This window comes from Polyodon spathula, chromosome 3, assembly GCF_017654505.1.
Source record: "Polyodon spathula isolate WHYD16114869_AA chromosome 3, ASM1765450v1, whole genome shotgun sequence".
Lineage (NCBI taxonomy): Eukaryota > Metazoa > Chordata > Actinopteri > Acipenseriformes > Polyodontidae > Polyodon > Polyodon spathula.
The window spans coordinates 17,831,389-17,853,266 of record NC_054536.1 but is presented as its reverse complement, the minus strand read 5'-3'; the positions used below and the strand labels follow the sequence as shown (position 1 = coordinate 17,853,266).

Below are 21,878 nucleotides of genomic sequence, written 5' to 3'. Positions count from 1 at the left end.
TAATCCCATAAGAGATTTTTTTTTCAGTCAATGCCAAACAATTAGTTAAACATTATAATGTAATCCATCTTAATCACATCATGGACTAGACATTTATTTGTTCTAACAGTATTGCAATACAGAAGAAGTTAATTTTATTTCATGCATTGAGAATGAAGCAATTTAGCTTTTCATAAAATAAATAAATAAATAAATAGCCTACAAAAATTTCTTGCAGAAGAGGTGCCCAATTCCATCTTCCATCTAGGCTATAACATGTTCCCATGGTGATGAAACCCACAACCTTGTATAGCAAACCTGTCCACAGAAACTGCTGGACCATTCAGTTGAGCACAAGCTAATTCAGATACATCTGTCATCCACAGTCTTCCCTTTAGTTTTATCCTTTGCATTTTTATATCCCCCTCCCAGCCCTCCCCTCTTGGGTACTGGAACTGTAGACTTTAACATCATCAAGTACATTTGTGGAATATCAAACATTTTGAAGTGCACTTCTGTATTCCAAGTTCAGTGGCTCTTCTAAAAACTGTCAGTGAAAATTAAAGGCATTAGCATTTACATTTAAGCATAATTTAGTTTTCCAAATACCAGGCTGTATGAAAGGTCTTGATAGGAAATATAATTGTGAAATTGTTTTATCAGTTATTTACTTTCTCTCTAGACTGGCCTAAGCAGTTGTAGAACATTGCAATACAACTGCTCTCGGTGGCAAAGTCTTGATATTAAACCTTTAAGCATAGTTTCTAACTAGAAAAGAAAGCAGCGTTACTCTATAGAACAAAAAGGAGGAGAAGGCCGTTTCACAACTGAAAATATTTCTGAAGCCAAGATGAACATTCATTTAAAAACCTGGGGACCTTTAATCACGTTTGGCTCAGTGGTGCTCCAGTGTAAAAAGCCAATTTAATCTTGTCAAAACGCAATTTACAGCAGAACATAATTAATGCACATAGTAGGTTATATCACATACGTGTTCACATTTTAATGACCATTCATCCCCATGCCATTCTCCAAGACGAAACAACAAAAGACACTGTTTTCAATGCAATATCTATAGAGAGGGGGCTCAGCATAGAGGTTAGTAATACAATACCACACTAATCTTTATAATGGCCTTCAAGATAATAGGTGTGAATGAGAGTATTTGGGCGTTGTAACTGCAGCTAATAGAATTAATTAGGCTGAATCTATTTCAACCCAAGCTGACATTCCTCTTCTGAAGAGACATGGCTTTCAACAGTCACAAAGGGTATTGAGCTATACAAATCTCAGCTTTGTCAGCTCTCAGAATATAACATTGTGCTTGAGAATGGTTTATGGAAAATCTGTTTCAAATGCCCGTCTTACCAATATAATCTGTATTTTGAATTGGGAAGCAGTACTCTGAATACTCTACCTGAAATTCTTGGATAAAAAATAAAAAATACCCTGCTTTGTAAATGCAGTTTTATATATTCCCTGTTTTGTCTTCCTGCATATGCTTGACTAATAAACTGGTGGTTTAGAATTTGATTAATTGAGCCAAACTTGCTTGATCATGTGTGTTATGCAATAGGTAGCTAGAGGGACGAGTACTCAACTCAAACTCCATGCTTACCTTTGTAACAGAAGCAGCCCTAATAAACTAGTTAGTGAATATTATGACATTCACCACCAGCCATCATATTCTGCTTGTCTCTGGGGTAACCCCAAAGTGATATAGAATAAGTGAGATAAAATATGCAGGTAATGAAACATCAATAAAATAATTTTAAAATACAGCAGTGTAGCAAATATGAAGGACATATCTCAAAGAGTGCCGAGGCAATTCAGCTGAAACCTAAAAAGTCACATGGCCATCAGTCATATTTCATCTGTTTAAATAATCATACAATGTTTATTTAAAATCCTACATTGAACTGGGACTGAAATAAGGTGCTTATTGCATATGTTCGATGCAATCCTAGCTTTGCTACGCAAACGGTGTGTCCCTTAATGGTTTCTAAGATATTAGTTTGAGAGCAGGGTAAAAATGACAAAACAGGTTAAAATGTAGCAGGTATGGTACCCAAGAGAATCATAGAATAAATATCTGCATCAATTATGAAGTCAGTCTCACCCCATTTACAAAACTAAGGACTGTTGTAAGCAATGTTTTAATGAGGACTGATTTTTTTTTTTTTTTTTTTTAAATAGTCTATTTAGATTAATCAAGTTTGCGGTTCATAAAATCCTTTCAGGTGTGAGCGAGTGTTTATAAGAGCAGTGAAAGAAGCAGCAGTTGATTTATAAACACACCAGCTGTGGTTTGATTCTCCAGCAGTATGATCAATGGTCTTGATTTCCCAGCAGACTTTACACTTTCAAAGCCTGATTGGAAAGCATGGTAATTATGCATCACAACTAAATATTTAAATGAGCTTGGCCAAACTGAATAACATTATCCTGCCTTATACCGTTTAGGCACAGAACGTAAAAGTTTAAGAAAACACAATCCAGATGAGCATTTATCTTATAAATTATATCATATCAAAACCAATATCAAAGACTAAAACTTAATCTGCGACTCTTCTGGGTTATAGACCTGGAAAAAAATCTAATCACATTAGCCCTGATTCTCAATGTTCAGGACAATTCCTTGAAAAAAATAAAAAAATAAAAATGAATTTGCTAATTAATTCTGTTTTCTGTGGTTACATGAGTAGGAACAGTTCACACAAAGTCAAAATCCTGAAATGTTTCCTAAAATGGTGTCACAATTACTTTTAGTACCACCACGTACAAGTAAATGTTAGTTTTCCAATAGCAGTGCAACATACCACTGGCTGCAATAGCTAATCTTAAAACAGACAGAAAGAACATTCACACTGTGCGCTTTCAACAAAAAACAAAAAGCTTTCTGTTACTTTTGTAATGCAAATTCATCCTAGACCATCTATGCACTGAAAGAAAAGAACAGAGAAATAAATAACATGCAACGCATAATAATGAAACACAAAAACTGTTTAAACATAAATAATCTCAATCACACATGTGTATTAGGCATATGTGAATTCATTATAAAAAATCCCACCTATTGTAAGGAATTGCCCTTACATCTTACCGCAGTTGAGAAGCAAACAATCCTGTTCAAAGTAATTCTAGTGCTAAACTCTTACAATCAATCAAACAAACAACTATGTTCCTACTCCCCACACCTCCAATAAAACACAAACAGCATTGTTAACTTAATTAAAAAATGAGTTATCAATCAACTAATTCCAGACAGCAGGGCTGAAATAACATTTTATTTTATTGTGTTACATGTTTACATGTTGTAGCATAATAAAATAATAAGGTCCTTATGTACCCTTTAAGAATTAATCCTTTGCACTACAGCAAGGACTAGTTTGATTTAATATGCATTAAGCTTTATCCTTTCTCAACTGTAAGTAGAGAGGAAATTAGGTACAGTAATTAATCATTTTGCACTGAAATTTAAATGTTTTTGATTCTCTTACAGAAATGGTTCAAAAACACAGATTCTAACCCTCTCCACAGTTCATGTTTTTTAATTTTTTTTTTTAGTCAACGAGGAACTAATGATTTGTTTTAAACATGCATTGTTTTCCAGTGCACATAAAACATCAGTGCAAGATTTTAAACAGTGTGTAGTTATGGTGATTTTTTTTTTTCTGTTCATCACCAGATTGCAATGTAAACTAAAAATAGAAAAAAAGGGAAATGGTTCAAACTGTAACCTGGACTGTTGTGGGTACTTGAGGACCACGGTTGAAAACTACAGTACTGGCTGAAGAATAAGGGGACCTTGGCACTTCTTGTCCATTGCAGGTGTTTGTTCCAGCCGGTTAATTAATTAATGATCAATACATAATTAAGGACCTGGTTGAAACTAAGTCTTGGAATGGAATGGAGTAGCTGCAACCAGATCACATGACCAAAGTACCAGGATGCAGTAGTTTATTGCTGTAGATCAGGGGTCTCCAACCCTGGTCCTGGAGAGCTACAGGGTCTTCTGATTTTCATTTCAACCGAGCTCTTAGTTACGTAATTGAACCAATTATTGGCTTAATTAATCAATATTAACATGTGTTTCAAATCTTTAGTTACTGATGATGTAAAGACACCTATAAAACCTGCAGGATCGGGGCTCTCCAGGACCAGGTTTGGACACTTCTGTTGTATATGTATTTGAAATGTTGCATATCTTGAATTTACATATTAAAAAAAAGTAAAGACTAAAAGACTCCTCATTTCACTTGTGACCCTGAGAATTATTCAAACAAAGGTGTGAAAAGCTAGTGTGCCTGGTGCATCACCCAGCCCTCTTTTCTACTGGCTTTCAAGCAATTTATCTCATCCAGTGTACACTATCTGCAGAGCCCTAGTACCACATCTCTGTGCCTCCACCCTCCTTGGAAGTCTGGATTCCCACAGCAGCTCAACTGCAAAGATATTTCTGGCTTCTGCCCTTCAAATAGCATTGAATTCCAAATGACTCACCTTGACTAGCAGGCCTGGTCCCCATGGGAGCTGAACACTAGAATATGAGCAATGCCAGCAGTCTGGATGTGACTGCTTCTTATTTCATTAGCTGCATGTGCACAAGCTTGCAAAGTATTACTATCTGAGATCATAATGATCTCATGTCACCTGTACCACTCCCGATGGTTTCCGTTCCTATTTGCTATCTATCTATCTATCTATCTATCTATCTATCTATCTATCTATCTATCTATCTATCTATATATATATATATATATATATATATATATATATATATATATATATATATATATATATATAGTGAGATAGCAGGGAGGGGGTTAAAATCCTTCCCTGCTAAAAACATGTGAGAATGCACATTTGGGTGTTATTGGGCTAACTGTTTAATTGTTTTATTGTTTAGTAATCCCCTGCACCTGGTGGTAATTGTAAATTAGAGCCAGGTGCAGGGTATTTAAGGAACGTAGCCAGTCAGTTCGAGGCTGCTGAGTGAAGAGCCCGACTGTGTGTGTGTGTGTGTGTGTGTGTGTGTGTGTGTGTGTGTGTGTGTGTGTGTGTGTGTGTGTGTGTGTGTGTGTGTGTGTGTGTGTGTGTGTGTGTGTGTGTGTGAGAGAGAGAGAGTGAGAGTGAGAGTGAGAGTGAGAGATCAGTCGTTTCAAAGAAAAAAAGGTATTGTGTGAAAACCTTTTGTTGTGTGTTTTGGTTGTATTAGGTAAATGGCTTAGCAGTCCTGTGTGTTAGTCAGGGACCTGGTGATGTATCATCAGAGCTCCAAAACGGAGTTAGGTTTTGTTAGTTTCTGTTTGTTCAACGAACCGTGAGAGAGCTCCAAAGGTGTTTAGGTTTTGGTTTTGTTTGTTTCTTTTGTTCAAACCGTGTGAGAGTGCGAGGATCTTTTACATATGGTGTAAGAGAAGTGGAATTACTAAACAATAAAACAATTAAACAATTAGCCAATAACACCCAAATGTGCATTCTCACGTGTTTTAGCAGGGAAGGATTTTCACCCCTTCCCTGCTATCTCACTAATATATATATATATATACACACACACACACACATACATACTTAATTAGCAGAGTTAACTATTTTATAAATCAGGCTTTTCTGGGAAACAAACCCCTCCAAAACAAAATCACTTTTAAGACTTTTTTTGGTGGTTGAATAAAAATCCTTTCACCACAAACATAGAAACTTTTCATAGCAAATATTATTTAACCAAGAGATACCAACATATATTTAGCAACTACCAATAACCTGTTACAGATTAACATGCTACTGATGTTATTTTTAATTTCATTTCTCTATTTAAAGCATTTAAAGCCCGTTATATACTAACAGAAACAAAGTGTACTCTTTAATACTGTAGCGATCTCGGTTCCCGCAGGCAGACGCCTCACACAGGGCGAGGCAATCCACACACAGGTGGAGGGCGGGCGCAAACCCGGGACCTCTCACACTGAAGCATAGCGGCAATACCACTGTACAAAAGAGCCGGGCTCCTTTGCAAGGAGAGTATATTGTATATGATTACATCACCTACCAGCCCTGCTGGTGCCTTCCCCCGTGCACCCTACACTCTCCCCTGCCAGCCTCAAGTCTTCCCTGGACTTGCTCACCAGGCTACAGTCCGACGAGCATGTGCCGGGGTACCTACGTCCACTTCTGGCACCAATGTAGTGATCTCAGTTCCCGCAGGCAGGCGCCTCACACTGGGGACACTGGAACTAGGGGTGCTGGGGCTTTGCATGGCTTCCATCATATACAGGGGTTACAGTTTTGTTCAATGGCTTTCAGCACCCCCACTTAAAAAGTGGTTCCATTGTCATTGCCTCACCTGCTTGCGGGAACCGAGATGGCTACAATACTATTAATTAACCCCATAGTATATGTGGTGGGAATGAAAGAAAAAAAAATACTGGTATTCTGATTATTTTTTATAGAAAGATAAAAAAAAAAAAACTCATATTGTACACTACATTTGAAAAAACATAATGAAATCCATTTATTAACATTACCCTTACCTACTGTATCTCAAAACATGTTTAAATGCTCCTCTTCCTCTTACATTGCACATTTATGTTGGTCTAGGCAGTGGTGTCACTTTGGTTTCAAAAGTGGGGGTACAGTTTCAGTCGAGGGGGCATATTGTAACAAGATTAAAATAAATGTTCATTTCATTCAGATTGGCACCTTTGCGGTCATGAACTCCCTCTTCAGAGGACAGGGGATATTTTACAGCCACTCTAGGACAATAAGATCCTAATGTCCGAATAGATAATTTATTTATAGTATTGAGACCATAGACATCGAAAATGGTATCATGATTAAGAAATTTCAAACTTGTAGAAATATTAACTGTTTTTGCCTATCTGCTTGAGATCGCCCATAACACCTCTGTACCGACTCGTAATTATACAAATAAATGATTGAGAAATGAACGCTTTACTACTGCTGTAATGTAAGGGGGAACTTTCCCTGTCATTAAAAAAGTGAGAGATACATGTCTCCCACGTCCCCCTTGTAAATTACCCCTAAGGAGGCTTGGTTGTTACCAGGAGGTTCCCAGTTCAATACCAGCTCAGTCACTGACTCACTGTGTGTGACCCTGAGCAAGTCAACCTCATTGTGCTCTGTCCTTCAGATGAGACATAAAACTGAGGTCCTATTGCAAGTTGTGATGCACAGTTCATCCCCTAGTTTCTGTAAGTCGCTTTTGATAAAAGCATCTGCTAAGTGACTAATTAATAACAACAACAACAATAATAATAATAATAATAATAATAATAATAATAATAATAATAATAATAACATGCATGGTGGTGTATAACACCCCATCATGTATTGTATTGAAATCCTTTTTTTTTTAAATTTATCAGCAGGGCTTGTTTCTGCGTGTCCATTACATGACTTACGCCACATTTTTTAATGAGTAAAGGAGTGTTTCAGCAGAAAATCATAAATGCAATCAGTTGCATTAAAGTCAATGATAGTAAAACAACATCTTCCCCAGAGTACATTTTAAAGTTAATTACAAGCCACCGAATACCCCAGTTCATTGTGCATTGCAATGTGATGAAAGCAAATCTACAATGTCTTGTCATGAGCCCACAGCTTGCTTTCCAAACAGTCCAGTTCATAATATCAGTAAATAGGAATACTTAGGATACTATCAAATATGGGCCTGATACAGTAGCACACTGGTACAGATATGGTGCAATCGATTAGCGTTAGATCATACCATTGTGCAATCAAACTGGTATGTTATTGCTACAGCACTAGTCTACCAGTGGCTCTTAGCATTGTTGCTGCCCTTGGGTTAACACCATGCCCATGTCATGAGCACGCCATTTAAAAAATGAAAAATAACAAAAAAACATAAATGGAAGTTATGTCCGCCCTAATCGAATGTACTGAGCTATACGGAGCTGTACTAAGCTTTTTAGGAGATTGAAGAAAAGAAGATCTTTGATCACTGATTATAGATTAAACTTAATGACACAGTGAGACCATCCAGGGCCAAGGTAAATAAAAACGAACGCAAGAAAAATACAAACATTGCTGGTATGCTTTAAAAGCTAAATGTGCAAATTGTTGCTGAGATCTTGAAAACTACGGGGGAAAAGGGCAATGACAGTTCATTAGTTTGAATATGATATACAGTCTGGGATTCTGTGTCTCCATTACCTCCTGACTGTATAACCATACCTCGAATAAATTGTGTACCGTGGTGATGTCTTACCTCTAATAAGCTAAATAGCATTCCCATGAGCCCTGTATTGTTTTGCACGTGGCCTTTTGTTTTGAATTTCATTTTGATGCCCATATATCTGCTGTAAAATGGTCAGAAAGTATTACTGTTAAGTGGAAGTGTTACTGGTAATAGTATTTATTTTCTTATGGTCAGCATGAGATACAAGTTTATACCTCCGGTGGGGTTTTATTACCTACAGCACTAGTAGTGAAAAATGCAGGAAAACTAATTGAGGCAGGAGAACAACAAGAGCAGCAGCTCTCTGTTACGGCTGTACAGACACTCACTCTATTAAAGTCATTCCCTTTAACATGTTTTTTCTTTGCCAGCAAATAGTAAATGAAAAGGAAATAGGTAAATAAATGATAGGAATGGTTATATTTTTGTGGGAGTAGAATTTTTATGATAAATAATCTTCATTAGGTTTAGGGGAAAAAAAGATTTTTAATTATAGATAAGGACATTCTTATTTAGGTATAAGAAGAGTAATATGAACTCTCTTCTAAAGACAACTGCAGTAACATTGCAGCCAAAATGATTTAGAATGTTATAGTGAACTCACTTTACCGTACTGTGTACATCCCTACAAATACAATAAACCATGTGTTTTTTTCAATCTTCACAAGAATACTCGTCCTGTTTTCTGAAAGCGCTTGCATGGCACATACTGCACAAGAGAGACTTTTCTCAGTCTTATATGACCCAGACATCCTACACCATGCTACCAGGCAGAGGCTGCTGACTAACACAGATTAACACTGTGAGGACCCCTCCAAAGGTTAATTAATGCACTTATGCAGTGAATACACCCTTATACAACTTTACAACAGTACACTTGCACAGTCATTTTGCAGTTTTAGTCATGGTTATACTATGCATTTACCATAATACCAATGTTTGCCATATTTAACACTGTATGCTTGCCATACCACTCTGCACTTTACAATGCTTACCTTTGTTTTACCATGCATTATGATTATGATTAAAGGCATTTTTAACAGGATATTTGACAATTTACATTTGCCTTGAAATGAAATTGTTGATGAAACAATATTAAAAAAAAAAAATAGATTACTTTTCTTGGAATGCAAACAATAAACCAACGTTACCCACAAGAGAAACTGGAAGAAGAAAATGCCAAACAGGTCAAACAACGCCTTTCACAGTTCACTGACTGGCTTGTTTCCCTTACTCACCATGAACTCTGCCAAGAAACAGTGTCTTGACTGAGTTAAAATGGATGTCGGAAGATTCCGGTAGGGTGTAACTCACTGAGGGGTAGTGGTCGAGCTGAAAGACAAAAAACAGCTGTTGGTAAACATTTGTTTTGGGGGCGATGTGATTCATTGGGTGAATGCTCTAACTTTTTACCTCTGGAAACCTGGGTTTACTGTCACAAGTGTTATGAGTTTTGTTGGTGACTTCAGCCTTAGTGGATACATTAGTAGTGAAAAAACACAGAACACAATTAGCCAAACATAAGTCTTTCAGCTTGCTCATATCCATATACTAAATAGTTTTCCTTAGCTCAATTACTTGGGGAATAATGGCAGACCAGGCATAATGGATGTTGCCTAAACCTGTTTTTAGAGCCCATTTCTATTACAATATTAAAGCTCATCTTAAAACATATATAATAAAACAGCCTTATTAGCTGACTTTGAGTCCATTCAATCTATCATAGTATGCAATCAGCATTTAGCCATTTATAAAAGTTAACACTTCTTGATTGGTGCGAGCTAGAAGAATGGCACCAAACACAAAACCAGACAGTTTGATTGAGTGCTATGCCACCCAGAAAACTGCTGCATCTTGCAACCAGCACCAACCTTTTATTAGATTGTTAAAGTCATTTTCAGAACCACATCACAAATAAGAAAACGTACACAAATTGTAGCATCCTTCAGAAACACGAGAGAGAGAGAGTAAATAATACAAATGTTAGCTTAGTGAATTGGAACAGATTTTTTTTTCTCAAATGTCTTTTGCAGACCCCCCCCCCCCCAATTTTTTTAAATTTTTTTTTTTAAAAGGTCACATATTTCATAGGCATTGAGACTGAACTTAACACTCTGGGAATGGAATGGACATACTTGCTCTCACGTAGCCACTGATGCTAACTCCTGTATAGGCATTTGGAGGGCAGAGAGTGCTGTCTCCTTTTCTAATAGCATTGCAACTGTCTGTCCTGGGAATAGCATTGCAACTGTCTTCTGTTGCTCTACATTGCAACACAATGCCCTCCCCAGTAACACACTGATTTTTAAAAAATTATTTGTAATTTTATACCACAGTATTTGGCACCGTGCAATAGATTTATCTGACATGGGAAAGCATTACATAGGCATTATTGATGTACTATTAATGCACGCTATCACTTAATCCACAATAAGTTTTTTTTCCAATAAGGCAACATCTCCCCCATGTGGAATTTTGAAGTATAAACTGCTCCTTTGCTCCACAGCCAGGCATTGCAATGTAGAAATACAATGATAATGTGTATATAGATACACTTATTTAATTTATGAATGGGTTTATCTCTAACAAACAGTTTTCTCCTGTGAAAACTGGAATAAAGTACAAGTATAGGAAATAAATAGATTTGAAACCCAGCCCCCGGTATTCTATGAACTATAAACACTACATACAAATATATTGATAGTACTGTAGTTTTAGATTTATCACCATAGTAAAATCTGTGTGATGTATAAAAAGCAAGCTTAACATTGAACAATTTAGCCTTTTTTTCCTTTCTGTGTTTTGGATAATCCTGTAGCAGTACAAGGGTTTGCAAGGTAGTATTTATTTCATCTTGCAGCTGTTACTGCAATAATCAAATTGTGGGTCCACTATGAACTAGTGTTCACTCATATTAATGGGAAGAAAGGAGATAACATGACACAATTAAATAGCTTTCAGACTATTTATCATAAACCCCCCCCAAAAAAAAATTACAGTTCCTTTCCTGTCAATCTGACGACTTTTGAATTGATTCTCAGAAACGATAATTAATCACCATGCCACAGAAATGTACCCTGGAGAGGATTCAAACCTTGAAAAAAACCAAAAACAACATTATAAGAACAAATAACTGTACCCTCCCCCAAGCTTTTAGTTACAGACATTGTGGTGCATAGTTCCCTAATGTTTTGAACAATAACAACAGTGAGAGCCCATTAACGTGTCAAGAATTAAAATACCAAGAATGGTGTACATTTATAACAACTCAATGAATGAAGCACAACACCTACAGTGGCTCTCAAAAGTATTCACCCTCTTGGACTTTTTCATTTTTTATTGTGTTACAACATGGAATCAAAATGGCTTTAATTAGGAGTTTTTGCCACTGATCAACACAAAAAAGGTTCATAATGTCAAAGTGAAAAATAAAATCTACAAATAGGTCTAAATTAATTACAAATACAAAACAAAAAATAATTGATTGCTTAAGTATTCACCCCCTTGGTACTCCCAATATTTGGTAGAGGAACCTTTGGCAGCAATTACAGGCATGAGTCTATTTGGAAAAATCTCTACCAGCTTTGCACATCTGGACACTGCAGTTTTTGCCCATTCTTCTTTGCAAAATTGCTCAAGCTCCGTAAAGTTGGATGGGGACCTTTGGTGAACAGCAATTTTCAACTCTTTCCACATATGCTCAATTGAATTGAGGTCTGGGCTTTGAATGGAACACTCCAAGACATTGACCTTTTTGTTTTTAAGCCACTCCAATGTGGCTTTGGCTGTATGTTTGGGGTCAAACATACAGCCTGAATGAAAAAGGGGCATTCAGAACAGAAAATAGGAGGCACTTTTTTACACAGAGAATCGTGAGGGTCTGGAACTCTCCAGTAATGTTGCTGAAGCTGACACCCTGGGTTCCTTCAAGAAGCTGCTTGATGAGATTCTGGGATCAATAAGCTACTAACAACCAAACAAGCAAGATGTGCCGAATGGCCTCTTCTCGTTTGTAAACTTTCGTATGTTCTTATGTTCCTGCTGGATGATTAATCTTCTCCCAAGTCCCAGGTCTCTTGCAGACTTCAGCAGGCTTTCCTCCAGGATTTCTCTGTATTTTGCTGCATCCATTTTGCCCTCTATCTTCACAAGCTTTCCAGGCCCTGACGCAGAGAAGCATCCCCGTAGCATGAAGCTGCCACCACCATGCTTCACGGTAGGGATGGTGTTCTCAGGATGATGTGCAGTGTTAGGCTTGTGCCAAACATAACGCTTAGCGTTGAGGCCAAAAAGCTCTAATTGGTTTCATCAGACAGAATCTTATTCCACTTCGTCTCAGAGTCTCCCACATGCCTTCTGGCAAACTCTAGCCAAGATCTGATGTGAGATTTTTTTCAACAATGGCTTTTTTTTTGCCACTCTCCCATAAAGGCCAGTTTTGTGAAGCACCCGGGCTATTGTTACCGTATACACAGTGTCTCCCAGCTCAGCCGTGGAAGACTGTAACTCCTTTAGAGTTGCCATAGGCCTCTTGGTGGCCTCCCTGACTAGTGCCCTTCTCACCCGGATACTCAGTTTTTGAGGACAGCCTGTTCTAGACAGATTCACAGTTGTGCCATATTCTCTACATTTCTTAATAATGGAGTTTACTGTGCTCTGGGGATATTCAATGTCTTTGAAATGTTCTTATATGCTACCCCTGATTGGTGCTTTTGAAGAACCTTATTCTGGATTTGCTTTGAATGTTCCTTCATCTTCATGATGTAGTTTTTGTTAGGAAATGTACTAAGCAACTGTGGGACCTCCCAGAGACAGGTGTATTTAACCTGAAATCACGAGAAAAACCTTAATTGCACACAGGTGGACTCCATTCAACTAATTATGTGACTTCTAAAGACAATTGGTTGCACCAGAGCTTATTTAAGTGTGTCATAGCAAAAGGGGTGAATACTTATGCAATCAATTATTTTCTGTTTTATATTTGTAATTAATTTAGAACAATTTGTACATTTTATTTTTCACTTTGACATTATGGACTTTTTTTGTGTTGATCAGTGGCAAAAACTTCTAATTAAATCCATCTTGATTCCAAGTTGTAACACAATAAAATGTGGAAAAGTCCAAGGGAGTGAATACTTTTGAGAGACACTGTATGCTATAGATTTACAATGAAATCCAGCTCCTTTTGCTTAAATTGGGATGCAGAGGTACCTTAGCCCAGAGTTTCAATTTGCCAGCAACCGCTACTTTCAGACCTCTTAGGACCTAAGACACTTTAGCGGAATGGGCTTAGCATATTTATAGGATCAAAGAAAGATACAAAGAACAAAATCGACACTGAGAGTGCTGCAAGTGTCAATTAAAAAAACAATGTTCTCCACTTCAGTTCTGAGTGCCGACGTGGCCCTGCTGCTGATTGAACTTAAAACTCAGCTCTAAAAACTTCAATCAAACTGAGAGCAATCTGGACTCCAAAGCACTTGGGCAGACCGGACCTTGGCTTTTCATTTCACCTCTTCCCTTGGTAGGCCTCTGTGTGGATTGATCGGTACCTACAAATTGATGCTGAAAAAGAAGCATCTGCTGGGAGCAGCGGAGATGGACGTGATGCACATTTGTCTTGATTAAACTTAACCTCTATAAATCTCTTTGTGCAGGTCTCATTCCTCACCAACATGGATAAGGCCAGAAAGTATACTGATCCATATTTTGATAATGCACTTTCATTTCTACAAAAAATCTCACTAAGTAAAACTGTAAAATAAATAACCAGATTACAATATTGCAGTATAAGTGTGTCACAAGGACGGCCGGAGTGGGTGGTGACAGACCAGAAACAGGAACTTACTCTGAACACAGGCTTTGAAATGGTGAAGGCGCTGCTGCGCAGTTTAATAATGAAACAGGCAGAAAATAAAAAGGTTTGCAATAATACAAAAACACAGGACACGGCACTCTACGCCAAAATAAATAGACAAACAAAAAAGGACTAACACTTAACAAAATGGTGCACGGGCAGACACACTGACAAACACGGTGAGTTGATAAATGAACAAGTATCGTGCTGGTCCCACCAGCACGCAATAGCAATTGTAATTCTCCTAACTCTCTCTCTCGTTCTCCACTCACCGAACACCCAACCCCGAGTATGTGACAACGTGCATCTATATATACTGTTGTGCTGGGTTTCAATTACCAATTCATTATTCACCTGAATCCCAGCGCAAGAATTAATAAAGTGCAATTCCCCGTGCTCACATATTACTACATTTTACTTGCACGTGAAGTGCTGTGCAATCCTTGTGCTTAAGTACACATATTCATTTTTAAACACTCGTGTTACACAGACCCTTTTATATCCCCTGTACCAATGTCTATACACCAACATTTAAACACACCACACGCAACACATAACAGATAATATACACAGGGGCGGGCACTTTGTCACAAAGGGATTTGACAATGCACTTGTACATAGAGCTTTTATGTACTGGAGAACCGGACTCAAGACCTAGAAGGTTGTTTGATATTTTTACTTCACTAACAGCTTCAAATAAATTACCATCAAAACATCAACTTCATCTTTACCATAACACATTTGTTTTTCATATAGAAACATTCTAAGACCTACAAAATGACGTAAATATATATTAGGTAAGATTTACTAGAATTATTTTTTTAGCACCATTTAAAACTTTTTGCGTGAGGGGTCTCGCAAATCCCTACCAAATTGCAAAGTTTCAAGACGAACACAGTTTATTTCTCCAATCACAGGTTTTTAAATGCATTTTTGCTCGTGCGTCTCATCTGTACAGAAAAAAAAGAACCGATTTGAACAATAATTGTTGAAAAAATACTTTACATTTACAATTTTAAGTTTAATTGCATTATATGTTTATAGGGTCCTCTTTATATAAATGTATAAACCTGTGATTTAGCCCCCAGGCTTACTGTATATGTACGCTGGCACATGCTACACTGTGACAGAATGCACCAATGAATGAATGGGCTTTGAGAGGAAGAGAAGAACTTTCTAACTAATTATCGTCACTTTGACATTCGCTTTATTAAAAAAAAAGAGCGGTCTGCATTTTCTGTGATTTTTATACAAGAAATAACTTTTAAATTATACAGCACATGCAAATTTCAAATAAACACTAAAGTGGATTCAGCCCCTGGCATTTACTGTATACAATTTGTTTGTGCAATATAGCGCCAAAGAAAACATTTATATCAGCTTAGTATAAATATTCATTCATATCATAGCCCCTTCTTAAATTTAGGCCTAATTCTATTTTATTGTCATATCACATTTTGATAGGCCCACAACACACAATAATTTTTCACGAGCTTGTAAGGTAGATTCCCAACTTTAAAGCTTTCCTGTGGTCATTAGGCCACAGCTTTACCTGCAGCTGGATGTTTTTCTCATGCCTGGAGATGTTCACACTGTGTGGTTGTCCATTAGCCATGTTCCTGTGGTCCACGTCTATCTGGAAAGGCTCCTTCGTGCCACCCAGGTTGTATCTAATCTGCAGAGTTCCTGTCAGAGAAACCAGGAGTCTTTCTTAACTACATCCTTAAGGAATAATGTACCCTGGCCTGAGTCTATGTAAGACACACATGGACGGTAGAGACTTGAACAGAGATGACCAGTGACTGCAAATCGGATACACAACACACCAAAGCATGCTTTATTGTGGACTGTGCTTTGAGCATGCTATGTTGTTAAAAGATAACCACAACACAACATGTATCATGTAGCTTTCGATACAGTTAATCATACTATTTTATGGTCTAAGTTGTCTAAATTTAATCTGTCTGGTCAGGCACTGAAATGGATGGAGTCTTACTTGTCGGATAGAAAACAAAGTTTTAAAATAAGCAATACTCAATCAACGTTTAAGAACTGTACTTTGGGGGCCCCACAGGGATCTATATTAGGGCCTTTATTATTTAGTTCTTACATTAATGATCTACCTTTGGTCTGTCCAGAAGACAATCACATGTCTAAATGTCAATATGCAGACTTGTTGGTACAAATCTACCAATTTCAGTATTGCAGTTGCCTCTTTGCTACCAAGTTTTAATAAACGCAGCACCCCATTTATTTGTAAACTCACTGCATTGCTAAAGGTTTTAAAGAGATTTTCACCCTCCACATATTTCTTTTTAAACCCCCTAAAAGAAACAAAAACCCTGCGACCCTCTTCATTTATTTCTGTGCTGTGATGCTGAAAGGTTTTACAATTCTTTAGCTTTACAGGCTGTATCTTGAAAGAAAATGAGAAAGTATTTAAGTCTGTTTGTCTCTACTGAGAGGAAACAGAGGGAATGCTAATGTAGTAGCCATGGGGTTTCCAAACAACAGAAAAAAAAACAATTTGTCTTGGAGGAAATTAAAAATTCAAACTACAACTTATTTCTATTTATTTAAATATATATATATTTTGTCAACAAAAGAAGCCAAAGCGCAGCTCCATGCCCCTGCTTACCATTTTGGTGGAGTACAACAGCTAGGTAGTCTTGCACATAGGAGCTGATGTAGAGGAGAAGGCTGGGAGTACTGGTGGTGCTAAAGCTGAATGACAGGTCCTCCCTGGTCAGGTTCAAATTCGTAGAGGCCTGCGGAAAACCCTGCAAACTGTCCTTGCTTGCTGCTGCCTGTGTCAAAAAGTTGTATCTTATCCAGGTTCCAGTTTCAAAGAAGCCACCCACATCTAAAGAGATGGAAGAGTATAGAGTATATTTACCTCTGTTGTATTCTTTTTGCTATCTGTTGCTACCATCTTTGAACTATGCATTGATCAAAGAATATTTTAAAAAACAATTGGAATTGCTTTTTGCATATATCCACATTAATCCTTTAGGTAGCCTTCCATGCCAAGAATACAGTCTTTGGAGAAATGATCTAGTTAACAATCTGACTGTTATACAGTACTGTTGAGTGATCTTGTTTAATTACAGTACAATTCCCTATAAAACACCTCCACTGGTTGTAAAGGACTATGACTACAATCAATACACAGTATGTCAATTTAAATGTGTATTGCTGTTGTATTATTATCAATAGAGGATATATAGGAAGTACAAGTTATATAATATTGGGGTATATGGAAACTGCTTGTCTGTTAGTCTACTGCTTTTCTTTATGTCAGTTTAGGGTTTTGCATACATCTAGAGAATCACTTGTCCGGTTGAGAAGAAACTTGAAAACACGTCATGTCCTGTTAGTTATGTGGCTGTTCTGAGTTGTCTTTTTGTCCGTATTAAGCTCAGTAGGGTGTGTTATGGTCTACCTATTCCATTGTACATACATTGAAAATATGTGAGAGAGTGATAGCAATCTCAAACATTAGACTGGAAGATGGCATATTAGCAGCTATAGGCCAACAGTCTCATTCATGTCCATTATTTTGAACAGACTGATACTACATTTATTTTAAATTAAAAAAGACTGAGAAATTTATTGAAACTCCTTATTGGTGTGACTTTTACCTGTTAAAAGGAACACTGTAAAGACACCCAAAAAATGCAGTTTGTGTTCTTTACATTTTCTTTATATTCCATGTTCTTGTGCTGTGAAATACTTAATATTTCATAATTTCAGCTGGTATTTAACTCTGTTGTTGTCAAAAGACCTAAGTAATCTACAGTCAAATGAAAACATATACCTTAGCTTCCCTGACAGTTTCCTTCTTGATTTGCCAAGTGTACATTTTTTAAAGCAAAAAACAGTATTGCCAGATCAATGAGCCCCTGCTCTGTTTATTAGTATCCATGTTTCATTTAAAAGGTCTGTTTTTTATTTATATAGACCTGTGAGACCAACCATTTCTGATGTAAACCAGATAAAACAGACCTAGTCTCACACTGATTAAGTCTATATGTGGAGGGCTGGCATGGTGCCAATCTCATATCGAGTTGCAGATCCCCTGGGTTAGGGATTCACGCCAGACTGGGCCTCGTCTCCAGCATTCAGAAGCTGGGTAACATTGCATTGTGTTTTTATAGTTTTATTTTGGGGCTATAAATTCCCATTTAGTGCCAACATCAAGTTTTTTCATAACTACAATTTAGTGCAGTGATGCAATACCCCTCTTTATACTGACCCACTTGAGGCTGTTTGCTCCAATTCGGGGGTCCCTTTCATACAATTCCAAAAAATATAAAACCTGTTTGGCGCTTCAAATGGTTTATTAATGTATTATTCAGCAACCATTGCTTTCAAACAGCAAATGCAATTATTTGAACCGGCAGGCTATAAAGCTGGGATATAAATTTTCGAACATGCAGCCCCTGAAAACCATGCAGTTATGTAAATATGTATAAAATGTAAATCAGCACCAAGTTATTATACATGTGTTCAAACATTTTTCAAGCACTGATATTAACTGCAAACAATGTCCCCAAGACCTTGAATAAAAAAAGCATTTACACTGCAGTGGGAACATTTTAAAGGGTAAAATTACAGGGAACGGTACTGCAGGGCTTGCATTTCCTGGCCTTGGTCTCAAAACTGGGGAGATGAAACACAGGATGCACCTTGATGTTGATACAAGAATTATTGTATACTGTTCAAATGTTTCTTTGGGTGAGTCAAGACCCCATGCCCCAAAATACATTTTCCATATGGGATAAATACAAGCAGTTTTAGGACACATTCTTGAGATAACAATGCAAACATTATTAAGAACAAATCATAGGTGAGTTTAAATAAGTGAACTCATACCCAGTGTTATAGGAAAACTGTTTCCTATGGAGCAATAATTTTCATTATAAACCAAATAAATATTTTTCAAGAAAGAGTTTCTGTTTACAATTCAGAGTTCCATTTGCCAGTAGCTTGAATCGTCTTCTAAAGTATGTCGCTTTTACCTGCAGAAATTCCTATAAACGGTAATATATATATATATATATATATATATATATATATATATATATATATATATATATATATATATATATATATATATATATATATATATGTATGTGTGTGTGTATGTGTGTGTGTGTTCTCCTGCAATGCTGTCAGTTATTTTGGTGAGTTTTATGGACGCATTAAACCTCAGCATTTTGCACTGTACAGTGTTTGCTGGGGAACAGACTCAGAAGCTCAGCCATGTGGCAGGCATTCTCTTTTCTTCACTAGGTTGCACTGTTTGCTTAGTTTTCAAGTCATATTGCTGTAAGTACAGGAGCACTGCATTGATTGCAACTCCACACTATAAGCTCATCAGTGCTAACCGCTGCATCCCCAGCCTAAAAGCAATGACAATCACAGTTCTTAGGCATTTATCTTACCTTAGAGGCTTTCTGTTTTAGGTAAATAATTCAGGCATCATAAAATACATGTGTGGCTCTCTTAACTTGCTGTAAGGCACAGCACATTTTATGCCGTACAAATTTGCTCACAGACCAGATAAAAGCCTATATTTTAAAAAATGTTAAGAAAGAGTCTGTTTTGGTAAAACTGATACATTGGATTACTTTCTAACTGGATCCTTTATAGCTGCAGTGCACCTGTAATAGTTACCTTTAGTGCAGAAAGGTCCGTCATATGCAGTTTTGGAACAGTCGCATGAGTAGCCATTGTACTTCTCTATACACTTTCCCCCATTGCGACAGTACATCCCATAGCTTGTGCAGTGGCCGGAACAGCCAGGCTTCACCCCAGGGGTGACCTTCGCCCTCTCCTCTAGGTCAAGGGTCACACCATTCATTTTCAAGGAACGGATGCATCCAAGGAAGCCTTTTTGTCCTCCTGCAGCACCTTGAAGGAAAATAAATAAATAAATAATATCAATGTTGGACAAAAACTGCAAAATATTCTGAAATAGACTGTATAAATGGCGGACTAAAAATAATACATAATTATTACTATTGGAGAGAAGTACAGCTGAGTGTTCGCCACAGTCACTTTGCATGGAGTAATTGCTTTATTATATATTATATAAAAAAATAAAATAAAACGTTTGACAAATCCCAAAGACATTCCTAATCCCATTATAATGATTTTATTTGTAAAACGCATGGCATGGGTAAATGAGTGGATGGATGGATGGCTGGCAGCCTTCCTAGCCTTGTGCTCACACTCTGTCACCCCGCTTTTTACTAGCATAAACACTGCAGGGAATAAATGTACGGTTCATTCTTGACATCTGACATCGATCTTGAGAAAATACAACAAATCAAAAACCAAAAGCGTGCAGGCAGCAGGCAGCAGGCATGAGAAGTACAATAAGGAACAAAAGAAGAGAACAACAAGAAGAAAAAAACGCAGCTAAAATACACAATACAGAGCTGCTGGTATTTATGGGACCTACACCAGCCAATAATCACAAATCATTAGCACAGCAATAAAAGCCACCAACATGTAAAACACCAGGCAGAGTGTGTTTGCAATGAAATTAACAATGGCAGTATTTAGATTGGACGTTGTTTAGATCATTTGAATAGACACCAATGTAATCTTCTTTTTTGTTCTGGGTTTGATGTACAGTATTGAAAACCATTTAAATTCCATTATTATTGGAATTCCAAATTAAGTTTTTTTTTATTCTTCTCACAGAGCCTCGTTGTCCTTACATCCAAATGAAGAATCGTTAGACCTAATCGGGAAAAACCTAATATTCTACCTCACAAATGAATATTTTACCTGATTTAATTGTTTGACTAAAATAATTGGCAACCTGTGTGTTGCTGAGTGCTGTAACCTGGGATGGCCTTTCAAGAAACTAAACAAACCCTCAGTCTTGTGTTAATCGGGCCTAGAGCCTATCACACTGCTTTTCATCTGTAAATACGTGCTGCATTAATATAATTAGGCTTCTAGACTCTGCAATTTAGGGGTTGATGGATTATTAAAGTCTACAGATTTCTCTGATAACCACTTAATCACATTCTGATTAATCTCAGCATGAAAGCCATAACGTTGCATTGGAACCTGATTAGTAATTGTTATTTCTCATGCTGGGCTCACACTTGATACACAAAGGATTCTTCTCCAAGCAAGTTTAGTTGCCGACTAATGCTAAATTACCCTAAAGGTTGAAATTGTCCCCCCACTTTAATGGCTTCTTTCCTGTCTGTATCAGTATTAAATGCAGCATGGTTGTTACTGTTTATCAGTCTTCATTTCTCTCAGAATCGTGAACACATTTAAATATCTGACACCAAGTCACATTATGTTAGGATTATAAATGTACTTTAAGTGTCATTTTAATGCACAAACAGATTCTGTTGGAATTTTTCATGCATCCGTAGCCAAAGCTATCTGTTGTGAAAAACACTTAATTTGAATGTAGTGTTAGAGCTTTGCTCCTTGTTTGGAAGTGAATCAAGTAATGAAAAAAAACAAAACAAAACAAAAAAACCGCTAATTAAAGTAATTCTACAAAATGTCGTCATTAAGGATAATCCTTTATTTTCTGAAGCCCTGCATTTGAGTGAATAATTTATGAGCATTTGAATTATTTAGAAAGATCATTGTATAACTAGCAAAGAGTAATTACACACAAATAGAATTTTAACATTTTTAAGAGGCTCCAGAGAGGTGCATCCGGTAAAGGCACTCTGCATGGAGTGCAGGATGCACCCTATAGCCTGGAGGTCACCGGTTCAAGTCCAGACTATTCCACTCCTGACTGTGGACAGGAGTTCCCAGGAGGCAGTGCACAAT

At 37.1% G+C, this 21,878-nt stretch overlaps 1 protein-coding gene across 1 annotated transcript in view; it reads right to left on the bottom strand.

The window, feature by feature from the left end:
• The window catches only part of cntnap2a (contactin associated protein 2a), a 471,866-nt gene that overhangs the window by 19,128 nt on the left and 430,860 nt on the right, over nucleotides 1–21,878 (bottom strand). The window contains exons 18-21 of the mRNA XM_041244554.1: nucleotides 19,734–19,970; nucleotides 16,693–16,917; nucleotides 15,607–15,740; nucleotides 9,436–9,529 (exon numbers count right to left, since the gene is read on the bottom strand). Of these exons, the coding sequence (XP_041100488.1) occupies nucleotides 9,436–9,529; nucleotides 15,607–15,740; nucleotides 16,693–16,917; nucleotides 19,734–19,970 (690 nt within the window). The remainder of the gene's footprint in view (nucleotides 1–9,435; nucleotides 9,530–15,606; nucleotides 15,741–16,692; nucleotides 16,918–19,733; nucleotides 19,971–21,878) is intronic.